Source organism: Thrips palmi, unplaced genomic scaffold (genome assembly GCF_012932325.1).
Source record: "Thrips palmi isolate BJ-2018 unplaced genomic scaffold, TpBJ-2018v1 HiC_scaffold_16, whole genome shotgun sequence".
Taxonomy (NCBI): Eukaryota; Metazoa; Arthropoda; class Insecta; order Thysanoptera; family Thripidae; genus Thrips; species Thrips palmi.
The window spans coordinates 6,770,981-6,783,928 of NW_023144625.1; the positions used below are offsets into that span (position 1 = coordinate 6,770,981).

At 40.3% G+C, this 12,948-nt stretch overlaps 3 protein-coding genes across 4 annotated transcripts; 1 reads left to right on the forward strand and 2 right to left on the reverse strand.

Annotated features, from left to right (window-relative positions):
- Positions 1-116: 116 nt before the first annotated feature.
- Positions 117-7,436, reverse strand: LOC117642768. Of its 2 annotated transcripts, XM_034381296.1 has the most exons (11): positions 6,950-7,436; positions 6,097-6,162; positions 5,849-6,022; positions 5,596-5,745; positions 4,562-4,720; positions 4,422-4,448; positions 4,089-4,289; positions 3,933-4,003; positions 3,679-3,851; positions 3,405-3,588; positions 117-3,300 (listed from the first exon to the last, which is right to left on the reverse strand). In XM_034381296.1, exons 1-11 carry the CDS (start codon positions 7,418-7,420, stop codon positions 3,150-3,152), a joined length of 1,827 nt encoding a protein of 608 aa, XP_034237187.1. In that variant the 5' UTR covers positions 7,421-7,436; the 3' UTR covers positions 117-3,149. The 2 variants fall into 2 exon arrangements, with proteins under 2 accessions (XP_034237187.1, XP_034237188.1); XM_034381297.1 differs by lacking the exon at positions 4,422-4,448 and having other exon boundaries at positions 6,950-7,286.
- Positions 7,437-7,512: 76 nt separating this feature from the next.
- Positions 7,513-11,118, forward strand: LOC117642770 (solute carrier family 15 member 4-like). Its single transcript, XM_034381298.1, has 11 exons — positions 7,513-7,650; positions 7,804-8,137; positions 8,215-8,405; positions 8,485-8,795; positions 8,877-9,057; positions 9,159-9,227; positions 9,320-9,446; positions 9,530-9,611; positions 9,690-9,808; positions 9,891-10,045; positions 10,118-11,118. Exons 2-11 carry the CDS (start codon positions 7,834-7,836, stop codon positions 10,328-10,330), a joined length of 1,752 nt encoding a protein of 583 aa, XP_034237189.1. The 5' UTR covers positions 7,513-7,650; positions 7,804-7,833; the 3' UTR covers positions 10,331-11,118.
- On the reverse strand, positions 10,777-12,947 carry LOC117642773 (beta-ureidopropionase). The gene is made up of 9 exons (XM_034381302.1): positions 12,812-12,947; positions 12,498-12,602; positions 12,263-12,417; positions 12,088-12,182; positions 11,797-12,000; positions 11,592-11,716; positions 11,311-11,503; positions 11,140-11,226; positions 10,777-11,074 (listed from the first exon to the last, which is right to left on the reverse strand). Exons 1-9 carry the CDS (start codon positions 12,916-12,918, stop codon positions 10,994-10,996), a joined length of 1,152 nt encoding a protein of 383 aa, XP_034237193.1. The 5' UTR covers positions 12,919-12,947; the 3' UTR covers positions 10,777-10,993.
- Position 12,948: the final 1 nt, after the last annotated feature.

A 12,948-nucleotide genomic window follows, 5' to 3' on the forward strand; every position in this document is an offset into this window, starting at 1 on the left:
GAATGGACAGTAGGAGGTCAGGATGTCATCCAGCCTCATTGTGTTTTTTTTAGTTTACAATCGAGGAGAAAACATCAAATGTAAGAAAAATGGGGTTGGTAAATGAGCAGTCATAATGTGGTAGGAAGTAATCTTTCTTTTAGACACATGTAATTTAAGTACAATACAAGGGCCTTAGCAGAACAGTCTGATAAGACATTACAGTACCTACAGAACAACAGATGTTAAAAAGAGGCATACAAAAGAGTTACAATAATTTTAAGCGCTTTTCCACGGGATACCTCAGATGACAGATAAGTGGAAATGTATTCGACATTTTCCCTCCAGTGGCACTAATATGCACTCTATCCAGATCATACTGAGATTCTCACCTAAAACTGGTAAGGCATGAGGAAGAGCACTCTTCCTGCAGACAAAAGTAAAAGAGCAAAATATACTAGCATTTCTTTAAGCCATGCTTAAAAAGAATTGAAATATTAATAGTTTGTTGGCAAAGTATCACAAGGAAACGGATGTAGGGCAGGGGGCTTTCAAGTCTGTCGGTAGTTATTGCTATGGTTTCTTCCACAGTATTGTATTATCATTACAAACTATCATTTTTAAAAAAAAGAAGAAAAAAAGGAACAAATATGTTTACACACACTCAATCACACACACACAAATATACATATGGCACTTATAAAAATAATCCAGCAAATAGTAAAAGCATCAATAATCCATTAGAAAAGCAATGTCCAGAAAAACTGCACATGGCCTTACACATTGAGAAAAGAACCTTATACAAACAAAATTAGAGATAAGTGCTTTATACATACATAATTGGTCATAATCCATGAGAGAATGATGATTTTGTAGCCTAAACATACCTTGATCTTTTAGAAAACAAATGATAGCCACCAATGCATAGGGCCTCCCCTGCATACTTAAAATTCAGTTGCAACAAGATGACTTGACTGACTTGTTTTTTTCTTTTTTCAAGGAATTAGAAAAACAAGCAAAGAAAACATACACTTCCTCTACAAAGGAGCATTAACAAATCATTGACTGTAAATTCTTGTGATGCATTTCAGTTTCCTCGGTAACTACAACAGACAATCAGAGCAAAAATCAACTTTGCATTACGATACAACAAGATTTTGCTTTCAAACAGGCTGAAGTCGAGAGGTGCCAGCATGCCCTTTCTGATGTGAGTAATGATTGTCCAAGTCTGGGCAACAAATATTCCTTGAATCAACAAAAACATAGTATATCATTCACAAAAGGGCTAAGACCCAGTATCTCTTCACTTCAGTCTTTGAGCTTATGGTATTAGATAGAAGAAAAAAAAAGTTACATACTGCTAAAATACTTCAAATGATCAAAAGACCCCTCAGCTACTTAAGACACTTGACACAATTATTAATACTCAATCAATTCTTGGCTACAATAATAGAGCAAGACTTAATTTGATTTGGACGCACAATGAGGATTAAGTTTAACAGACCTGATCACAGAGAAAGTGCGCCCCTATAGATAATTATTATGCTTTCCCAGACAAAACTCACTTCTGGAACCTTACCGGACACAAACAGAATCTAAATAACGTTGGTAAATTAAATCCCCAAAGAAAGTTACAATACAAAAATACATGTCCTGTCTTTTTATAAAAGGAAAAAAAAAAGCTCATACAAAATTCTTAAATAAATAAAAACCAGAAAAAAATGTTAACAACAAAATGGAAAAGAAATGTTTCAACAATAAACTTGTAATATCTTGTGCATTAGAGTGTTCAGAGTTATTGACAGGTGACCAATAATAAAACAAATGAAAATATCCTGCATTACTGTTGTGAGCTTTAGCCAGGTAAGGCTTGTCAAAAAACATTTCAAATAATGAAGAGGAAGTCTACCCTTAAGACCAAAGTTGTAATATTCCCCTACAAAAAAGAAAACAATCCCCTTAAACCACACAAAATAACTTAACATCATACAGCTCATAGCACAACTTCAAGAGGAACTGGGAAAGAACTAGCGGCAAACACAGGTAAGGCTAAGACTACATTAACAATGGATCACAGTCCAACACATTTTGAATGTGATTTATCACACAAGATTAATAGATTTAAAATTTTCTGCTAAAAAATGCACGGGCAAAATTATTTAAGCCATTTCAATGCGGTAAGCACTCTTAGCCAAATACTGAAAAATAAGTTACCGCAGAAAGAATTTGGCTAATATAGGGGCAAGACTCGCCAGAAGGTTCCCAGCCTTCCACACACATGAACATTTTAAGAAAATATACTTATACTCTAAAACTACAGTACAATACCCCTCACAGCAATCAAAAGTGAGAAATTCCAAAATCCTATCTAAAGAAAAATGAGTATACCAAGCTCAGGCTGATTTTAATAATTGTGCTACACCCAAGTCATTTAATGCAACAAAGTTATTTGAGCAAAATTACTTTTCACGAAAATAGCATGAATTGGGAACATGTTAGTTCAATACCAAAAGTTTGAGAAGATGCCGATTTTAAGTATAAATAGCCGGATGAAATTGATGAGCTTGAGCTTCGAACAACTTGTTATGAGTAGCAATATGTTTTATGTAGAAAAACCAACTACACAGCTTTAAAGGGTAAAATACAAAAATGCTATCAAGAGCCCAAGAACTCTGACACAGTGTCCGCATAACGGAATGTATCTTTCAAAAAGTAAAAGCTAGAACATAAATATAGGCATAAAATATAACTTACACAAATCACAAATAATTTACTAATTCTACTGACTGCTGGAGCAAATTCAATTCTCTATAGGCACAAGCAGCACAGCACATGTTACATAAACATTAATAACATGTTTTCACAGCTAGTCTACAAAATTATTCTTAACATTGTCCATCTTAAAAGAAAAAATATTGATTGTCAAACAGAAAAACGACAACTAATTGTTGTTGTCAGATAATAAGATAATTTAACATGAATATGGGCACAGTGCATGCCGCAACTCCGACTGTCTGTTTCTACCCATATTTTCATGACTGTGGGGTAGCTCAAACTTCTTTGATTAAGATGGCAATACTTGTATAATTCAAAATATAACTGATTGATTCTTTAACATTTACACAAAACCCTGGAAAATAATGGCAGAACCTCTGCCTGACTAGAGGGGGCTAATTGGACGGAGTGTTGTAAGTTTGACGGCCACCCAACTCAAGAAGGTATCTGTCTGGATGATCTGCCCACTCCGCAGCACTCAGCTTTACAACTCGTTGTTTCTCAGCCTGCTTCACTTCCCATTTTTTTAACTCAAGTTGCTGTTCCCTGATAAATGTCATGAGAGAAATAATTACAAAATCGAATTATAACTCTGCAATAACAAGAACAAAAGTAATGGGAATGGTTTTTTTTTTCCCATAGTATGTTACCTTGATTTGGAAGTGCCACAACCCCAAACCTCCACACTAGTCAATGGATAGGGTATTCCACTGTAAGTTATCATACCAAAAGACTCATCAAGTTTCAGACTTGGTTTGCTGGGATTACTACCAGCATGAATCCCTTTGGGATACCCACGAATTGTCAAATTTAAGTACAGAATTTTTGCACCACCTAAGAGAAATGATAGCAATTTGAATGATAAGGCCACAAAGATAATGCACATTGTTAACAAGAGAGAGAAAATAATTTAAATATACATACGCTCAATGACATGAAAGAGAGGTAAGATCTGTAGAATACAAGAGTTTTCACATCCCCAGTAGTGATTTGACTCATGCCATTCAGAATCAGCAGCCACACAAAACTCCACTCCCTCCTGTCCTCGTAAGAAAGTCAAAGTGGGTCCTCGGTAGCTAAGAACATGGTGAAGAAACCTGTACGTGGGCAGCAGCTAAGTTAGTCGGGTACATGCGCCGATACTGAGACAACCTCTACACACATTGTTTGAATCATACCTATTAGCTCCCATTCCATGCTGGTCGCTGCTGTACAAAGGCGCCCAGTGTGAGGGATAAGTAGACCCCAGCTGTGGGGATGAAAACAGGATTTAATTGATGAGGACGACCTTGAACCTTCAACAGCTGCCACACCATGAGGTCAACTAAACATACCATTTTGGCTATTAAAGATTGGGCTGACATGCAATTCGGTTGAGTAGGAGAGGAAGAACCATTAGGATGCTGTGATGGCATAGTGTACAATGGAGGAAGGCTTGTTGCCAAAAGCCAAACTTGAGAGACTGGTAGCAAATATGGTCCTTTGGAGTCAACATCAACGTTCTTCTCGAGGACAGGAGTTGAAAGTTCCATGCCCTGGGGACATTTTAAGAAAAAATTTAACAGTTCTTTAAGTTAACAGTTCTAGCAGTTCTGGTTTTCCTGTTTCAGATGCACTAACAATGATTCAAGACAAAAATGAACAGTATCACATAATCACTTTCATACCTCCTTCGCTTCATCAGAAGCCTCTTCCTGTGAGCATGTAAGAAAAGTTACTAGTTTAAAAAGATGACTAGCACAAGTATAGAGTGGAGATGACAGAGGGTGAAGAAAGGAATGAAAAAGGACCTATCATTAGGACTTACAGGAGCTGAAGTAGTAACAGGCTGCTTCTCTTGAAGGGCCCGGTAGGCAGTTGTCAAAACATGCACCACATAGCGGTGCAGCAAAGGCACCAGTCTAGGGAGATGTTGTAGGAGCCAGTTACTCATATAGCCAGAAGACACTGCCAACTTCTTGTGGAACTAGAAAAAAACAACAGAAAAAAACAAACAAACTGTGTATTAAAATGGGTGTACTGGAAGAGGAAAAAACAGGCACAAAAACAAACACAACATTAGAAAACTTGTCAGTAAATGCTATGAACCATCTGAGGGGCCGAATTCGGCATTCATTTGTGAGATAGATAATCATCCTATACTGGAAAATTTATTCAATTTTAATTTTAACAATTTAAATGAGTGAACAAAATCAAAATAAAGACATCTTTCAAAATTATTAACAGCTCACTTAGCAAAGCTCACTTAGCAAAGAAGAGGTCTTCACTCACGTCACACCTGAAAAAGGAAATACACCAGAGCAAACATATTCTAAAAAAAAGAAAAGGTATGATTTGGGAGATTTTGGGGTCAAAGCGAAGCAAGTGATGCAGTTCTAACTAATTCTGCTCAAGGATTAGGAAAGAAATTTCACCCCAAGCCAATAGAGCTCCAGAATCCTAAATATAATGTCATCATGAAAATAAATTTCTATCACTTCACACATCTTGAAAAACCAGCCCAATATTAGCTACTTATGAAAGTTTGTTCAAGAAAGTGGAATCTAAGTTGGCGACAAGGATGAAGAGAACACAAAGTCAATTGAACTCAAAAATTCGCAGAATCAAAGCCAACAAATGGATTGACAATGCTCTGGGAAAATTGGGTTCAAGAAAAGAAGATGGAAAATACCAGAATATGCAGTCACATACAATAAAGGTAAAATATAACACTAGACTGAATGCGTACATTTAAAAAAATTGGATCCATGAATTCCAATAAAAGACAGAAAGGAGAGTAGGAGGAGCTAGTACCTGGGGCTGGTGTGGCTAGACGAGGCTAAGTAAAGACTTGATGCTTACGGCTGAATCCACCACTGCCTGGAGAGTGTGGTGGATCTGCAGACAGGTCTGCGGCCCTCCTGGGTAGTTTTCCATCGCCAGGCGGTATGTCAACATCAGCAAGTCGAAAACTTGTTCTTGAGTCACTTCTTCAGATCCATCGGAGAACGCCTTGTAAATGGTAAGACCAGAAAAATAACAAACTGTTCTGAAAGTTTGATAGTTTTAAATTGATTGATGAGAGAACTTTCTCCCTTGGCAAGGACAGACATACCTTGACATAAAGTTCTACTATCCTTTCATCTGGTAAGACAGATAGTAATTTATCGGCTTGCTGCCGAAATGTAGAGGCAGATATGTGGTTGGATGATTTGGACACTCCACCACATTTTGCCATGTAATTATACATTTTTAATCCAAGCTCAGGATATTGAGGAAAAAGGTATTTCTGAAAAGTCCACAATAATATAATTCACTTAAGCAGGCCTATGTGAGATATATATTAATGCAAAGACTACTTACTGAAAATACATCAGCAGAAATTACATTCTGACCACTGCCTTCATCTGATGTTTTATGGACAAGTATCTGTAAGTGAGAAGCAACAAGTGAATTCCAAATAATTACAAAACAAGATGTGGATTTGTGAATATGGAAGCTTATCACTTTCAAATCCAACTAGTTTAAACCAATTGACATGAAGTAAATGTACCTTAAAAATAAAAACAATCCACCCCCATTAAAAAAGAGAAGAAAAAACAACTGAGCTGTCATGCCATCAGCTGATTCAAAGTTCCTGAACTAGCATTTTTTTTTTCACTTTCTTGTGAAATGATCCAAATAGGCATGACAGGGGAGAAAAGAAGAACAACCTTGATATTTCACTAGGGAAACCCTCAAAAGTCTTTAAGGCCACCAGAGAGGCCAGCTGTGTTATGCTGCATTGACAAAGGTTTCCCCTTCCCTCCCTCCCCCTCCCCGTCACCTTGAAGTCCATGAGAAAAAAGACAAGAGGGGAAAGGGGGAGGGGGAGGGGGTACCGTAAAGGCCAAAGGCGCCAGGCCAGGGTCTGGCGCCGTACGCCGTAGACGAGCCCGCCCAGGCCCAGGGTGCCCAGGGCGGTGCGGCCGCGGACAGGGGGCCTAACCTCAATTTGGGGGGGACTTTCGAGACGCCAGCGCCAAACGCGCCAACGTCACGGCACGTCACGTTGTTACGTCTACGGCCAGACGAGACGGGCGTCGTTGGCGCGTCTAGGCGGTGACGGCGTCGCGGACGGCCGTCGCGACGAGTAGCGGGCAGCGGGGCGCGGGGACGTCGACGGCGGCCTCGTCCGCCTCGCTCTGTCCCCCTTTGTCTTCGTCCTGCACCTCACCTTGGCCAGTTTGTCGATGGGCACCAGGCTCGTGCCGTGGTTTTGCTCCTTTATGTCTGCCCCCGAACTGGTCCTCGAAATGCTTTTCCGCGGACCCGAGCCGTTGTCCGAGTGACTGTGGTGGTTGCCCATGGCTGCAGATGCTGCTTGCTTGCTGCAGATGCAGGGGACTCGACTCGAGACTCGAGCACCTGCAACGCAACGCTGCAACGCCCCGCGACCTGCAACCGCGACGCAGCACGCAGCGCAAACGCAGTGCAACTGACGACTGCCGCTGCCGCAAACGAGCAAACGCGTCAAGCGAAAAATGTTGTTGGAGCTCGTCGCGTCGAGGTTGACCGAAGTCGCCTCACCGCCTCCACCACCACCACCGCTCTCACTCACCAACACAGACGCACACGGACGCACCAGATCACGCACACAGGCGCACACACACAACAAGTGAATGGCGAGGGGAAGCAGCAACAACATCAACAACAACAACACGAGACGGCAATTTTGTTTTAGCGCTGCGAATTTTCAATGGAGCTCGCCAGGAAAATAAAGAGGCGGCATCGTCACGACTGGTTGTGAATGGCGAGAGCTAGCAGGGGCGACGTCAAACTCAGAGTCGCTGCGAGACCCGGGCTGTCTGCCCCTTCTTCGGATGCGGCCTCTGCGAACGGCTGTCATCTGCATGGGTTAAGAGGACTCACATTGGGGTAAATCCTTATCACCACTTGTCACTCTGGTCGAACCAAGTTGTTTGCTTTGTGATTAGTGTTGGAGTATGAAGGGGTGGTCTGGGTTGATGGTTTCCTCAGTTCGGTCTGGACTGTTGTCAGTAACAGTGCTTTACACCTTTGTCTCTGCAGTTAAATTGAACGTCAACTTATTTCATTCAAATGGATACGGAACGCACATCTCTTTTGGGGAAGAGTCGAGCTACTGGCTCCTCCCAGGCTAATTTGGTCCGACAGTCATCTGGCCTACAATGGGATCCTGTGCGAGGCAGAAAAGCGGCTACTTTTGTCCTCCTAGCGCTAACTTTAGAACGATTGGCGTATTATGCTTTGCTAGCTAATCTCTTGGTGTTCCTAATTCTTGGAGGCAACACTCCCAAGGAGGCCATGACTGCTGTTCTCGTTGTTGGAGCAATAGCTCATTTTTCTGCTCTTGGAGGAGGCTGGCTTTCTGATGGTGCCTTAGGTAAGAGCTTTTCTTTCCCTTCCTCAGGCAATATGAATGTTATGCAGAACAGAATGTAAATTCATCTTATTTTGCAGGTCGATATTGGACCCTAATTTTGGGCCTATCACTTTACGTGGTGGGTTTTGCCATGCTGACAGCAGTAGCAGGGGGTATCCTTTGGTCAAATACTCATGCCTCTCTGCCTCAACTGTACATTATATTCACCTGCATTGGCATTGCTGCTGGGACTGTTCGAGCCAATTTTCCATCATTTGGGGCTGAACAAGTAAGTTCACACTCTCCTGATGGAAATCTATCATATACTTAAATTTTAAAAGTTGTTAAATTTGGATTTCTTTCTGTAGGTGCGGCATGGTGGTGGTGAAACAGTCCGCAAATTTTTCAACTGGTATTACTGGTGTGTCAACTCTGGATCACTTTTAGGGGTGGGGCTCTTATCACTAGTGGCCCAAGAGCCCGCAACCATTGCAGGAGGGTTTTTGGCTGCTTGGGGAGGCGCTGGCGCTGGAGTGACACTTGCTTTGGTTCTGCTAGCGGCTGGAAAGCCTTACTACACCATTTACAGGCCTGGCAGCTCGCCGCTCCTTTCAACCCTAAGGATTCTGCATCAAGGTGTTAAAGGCCGCTGGAATCTGCGAAAATCTAATACTCATAGGTAGATTTAAGTTAATCATAGTTGCCTCAATTTTACCTATCAACCCCACATTCCATGGAGACATTTACTTTTTTTGTTTAGCTCACCTGTTGTTTCAAACCAATCCAACCCGTTGTCAGCTACAGCTCCCTCATGGCTAGATTATGCCAAAATGCGGTATGGTGGATCCCACCGTGATTCTACTGTAGAGGATGTGAAAAAGCTAGGTTCTGTGTTAATACTTCTACTGTTACTCCTACCTTACTGGCTGGTGTTTTTTCAGGTAACTCCATTGCTAAAAATCTTATTAAAAATTCTCAAGTTAAAATCTTTTAGAGCTTGTATTGTGTGATAATGTTTTTAATTTTTCTTCTTTCCTCTCAGATTGAAACTGGCTTCCAAGAGCAAGGGGTCCATTTAAAAATCGGACTGGCTCCTAAAAACACATTTAATGTAAGTGTCCATCCCTGTCAACTTATTCTATGTTTATTCTTCCTCTTATTTTTGCAATGTCTTTCTTTACGAAATTCAGTATTGTTTTTTAGATCCCCACTTCATGGCTGAGTCTCTTTGACCAGTTGTTTATTTTGGGTCTTATTCCTTTCCTCAATGGGGTTGTATATCCTGCCTTGGATCGGAGAGGTGTACGAGTTACACTCTTTGGCCGCATTGGTATGTGCTTTTAATGTTTAAAAAACAATCTTAACAAAAACCTCGTTCAATTTGAATACCTATCAAATTCCTATATTCTACAGCTGTCGGAATGGCCTTAAGTCTCCTTGCTGCTGTATCAGCAGGTTTACTTGAAACAGTATCCATGCAACGCTGGAATAGTGGGTGAGTAATTTTGTAACAGTCCATACAACTGCATTTTGTGGTACTGTAGTTTGTCCTCAAATTTCTTTGTTCTTACAGACATCACATTGAGCAAATTATTCATAATCGGACATACAATGCAAGTGATGTGTCAGTTCTGTGGCAAGTTCCTCAGTACTGCTTAGTAGGGATGGCAGAAGTCTTTGCTGGAGTTGCAGGTACACTGAACTGCAGGTTCATTGTAATTTTCTGAAATTCTGATAGATGGTACTGTACTAATTTCTTGAATGATATTCATAGGGTTGGAGTATGTATACTCAACAGCCCCAAAACCTCTGCAGGCTGTAGCTATGGGTTTATTATCAGCAGTGGAGGGCTTGGGTTCATTGCTAGGCACAGGCCTCATAGGTGCTCTCAGTCCTGCGTGGATACCTCAAGATAAGGATCATTTCCAGGTATGACTAGTCCATGCCTTTCAATCTTATAATAAAAATTTAATTCAACTACTATTTTTTTTTTCTTTCCAGGGCCATTTGGATTATTACTTCTTTCTACTTGCTGGCATTCAGGGTGTTACCCTTGTGGGATTTAGTATCTCATTATTCTTGAAGTGCTGTTTTAGTTCAGGAAATGCCTCTCAATCAGATGTTTCTAGGATATCAAATGTTTCACATACACCCAACTCAACAAGCTCCACCCCCACTGTCACCAGTAGCACAAATACTGCAATATCTATTTAGCTGGTTCCCTAGTGTGTTGTCATTTTTAGTTCAATTAGTCAGTCATGAGCAATTTCTTATTTTGGAATTATTTTTTTAATCTCATGTTTATGATCTGTGACTACCAGAAGACTGTTTTAATCTTATTCTGAGATGTACGTATGATCATTTTTTTTTTAACTTGTGCACATTCCATGGACATTTACTGCTTTGCTAAGATGAAGATATTTTTATGAACATTTTGATAATTTATTATGAACTGCTGTCATTTGATGTATTTTTCCATTGTCTTCTTTGATGTTTAATGCTCAATGGCTGTGAGAAGACTTAGGTACATTGTGCTCAGTCTGATTTTGAGATAATTCTGCACAAGGTTTCCAGACTGTGATATTGTTTTCTATTCTATTTGTCTCATTTAATGAATTATTAAGGTATAAGATTTCTCAATCAAAACAGTCAACACTAAGTCAAACAATTAGTTGTTATAGTTTATTTTCGAATTCATGTTAGTATTTACTAAGTTATAAGGAAAAGGTTCAATAACAGTTTGTAAATGTACGAATTGTACTGATTTGAAAACAGTAGGTGCTTTGTAGTAGTACTACGTAAGCTCCTCCCAACTATATTTTGTGAGTATATAATTGTTACAATTAGCTGGCCCCCAGGTAATACAATACCATGAGTTTAGTTAATGATTTGTGGTTCATAGTTTGGTTGGATAGCGGCATCTATGCTTTTCGCATACATGTCCAGGCGCTGCGTCATCTGTAAAAATAATTCGTGAGTGCAGTAATAATTTATCAGGAAAATTTGGTTTGAAGAGTTTTTACCTGAAAGCCCCAAACATCTTTAACTTGGCGGCACAAATTGAGATCCATTTCGGCAATCAGGAGACCATCTTTTATTCTTGACAATCCCTGGAAGACAATTCAACATTGTGAAAATATGGTTGTTTACTGTGTGTTTTATGTATTTCAATATGTGGTTCCTTCTAAACATACTGGTGTACGAGATCCATCTGGTGCAGCAACATAGCTGGAGCCATAGAAGTGACCAAACTCTTGGTGAGCGGGACGACCATCACCGGATGTAAATTCATTTGGAAACTTTTCTGTTCCAACTCTATTAATGGCACATGTAAAGTAACTATTGGCAATTGCTGCATTTCGTGCTTCAATACCCCAAAGTGGCTCACTGAAAGGATTTTTAGGCAAAGTTTAGGAAAATAGAATAATATTCATCAGTAAAGAAAATGTTGAGAAGAGTCTTTCTTCATCCAAACCTTAATTCTCCAACTGTAGCAGATGGATTGAATACAATCTCAGCTCCATTGACACCGAACATAAACCAGTTCAGTGGATGGTGACGCCCATAGCATATGTTGATAGCAATTTTTCCAAACTCAGTCTGCGAAATTAAGTATATGAAAAGTGACATAAACTGCTACAATGCTGATCTATGCAAAGGCTGAACTGGCCCAATTCTACCTGGAAGACTGGATGGCCAGTGTTGCCCTCAAAGTAGTACGAGCTTTCATTGAAGTCTCCAACTCGCGGAATGTGGTTCTTCCTGTGTTTTCCTACATATCGCCCTTTGCTAACTACTACAGCCGTGTTCCAGATGGTTTCTCCATGGACAGTATCCCTCTCCAGAATTGGAGATATAATCACCATGTTGTACTGTTTGCTGAGCTACAAGAAAGCAGTACTCCTAAGTAATAAGTTCAACAGAAGTGATTCCAGTCTTCAGATACCACTCAAGCTTGTGGCCTGCCTTACATCTTTCACAAGTTCAGTCGTTGGCCCATCCTCAGCAGACTCAGCAAATTCACACCATGGTTTCTTTTCTCTTGTGCAGAATGCAAAAGGCATAGCTGGAAAACCACAAAAATTTTCAACCTTGATTTGAGTTTAGTTGAAAGCAAACTCAGAAATTGAAGAGAGAAGAACTCACTCCATGCTTCTTGGAAGCATACGATGTTCACTTGGCTTTCTGCTGCAGCTTTGACAATTGTTGAAATATGCTGATGCAACGCATCTCTCTGTTCCTTAAGTGGACGGTCAGTTGGAATGACAATCTTGTTTTGAATGAGACCAACCCGTACAATTCTGTACAAGTACAGTGAAACGTAATTGGATGTCATAGACACACATGCATGGCAGGAAGGTTTCGTAGAAATATTACACACCTTGGTGCCCGCAGCTGCTCAGGTGCTGCTGAGAAACTGTATCCTTTGATTTCAAAGTCATTTTTCTCTGCTGTAGTGAGAGCTGCTTGTGGCAAACTCAGCGGCCTGAAGAGAAACAATTGTAACTGTCTTGAGGGATGTCTCATTAAGAGGTTATATTATAAAGATAAAACGCTTCCAATTTTAAAAATGCAAAATTCCAAAACTCTTTCAAGTTTAAATCAAATGAGCATGAAGAAGAAAATCAGCTGACCAAATAAGTAAACAGTAGTGACATTGAATCTACTTGGCAAACAACAACAACAAACTCTTACTTTGTTTCTTTTCCATACAAGACGCGAAGGACCTGTTCCCGTTCCCCCGGGGGAAGGTGTTGGTTGAGGATGCTTTCCACACTTTCCATCTGTTCAATCGATGCCATATCGATGCGGTATTCCCGATTTGGACTCCC

Coding starts and splice junctions, on each gene's coding strand:
- LOC117642768 (XM_034381296.1), bottom strand. CDS start 7,420: ATGTTGTTGCTGCTTCCCCTCGCCATTCACTTGTTGTGTGTGTGCGCC. Junction 4,449..4,561: donor CTGTTACTACTTCAGCTCCT/GTAAGTCCTAAT, acceptor ACATGCTCACAG/GAAGAGGCTTCTGATGAAGC. Junction 3,852..3,932: donor CATGGAATGGGAGCTAATAG/GTATGATTCAAA, acceptor GCCCACGTACAG/GTTTCTTCACCATGTTCTTA.
- LOC117642773 (XM_034381302.1), bottom strand. CDS start 12,918: ATGGCATCGATTGAACAGATGGAAAGTGTGGAAAGCATCCTCAACCAA. Junction 12,001..12,087: donor CGACTGAACTTGTGAAAGAT/GTAAGGCAGGCC, acceptor GCTTTCTTGTAG/CTCAGCAAACAGTACAACAT. Junction 11,717..11,796: donor CTGGCCATCCAGTCTTCCAG/GTAGAATTGGGC, acceptor TTAATTTCGCAG/ACTGAGTTTGGAAAAATTGC.
- LOC117642770 (XM_034381298.1), top strand. CDS start 7,834: ATGGATACGGAACGCACATCTCTTTTGGGGAAGAGTCGAGCTACTGGC. Junction 8,796..8,876: donor CGAAAATCTAATACTCATAG/GTAGATTTAAGT, acceptor TTTTTTGTTTAG/CTCACCTGTTGTTTCAAACC. Junction 9,809..9,890: donor AGTCTTTGCTGGAGTTGCAG/GTACACTGAACT, acceptor TGATATTCATAG/GGTTGGAGTATGTATACTCA.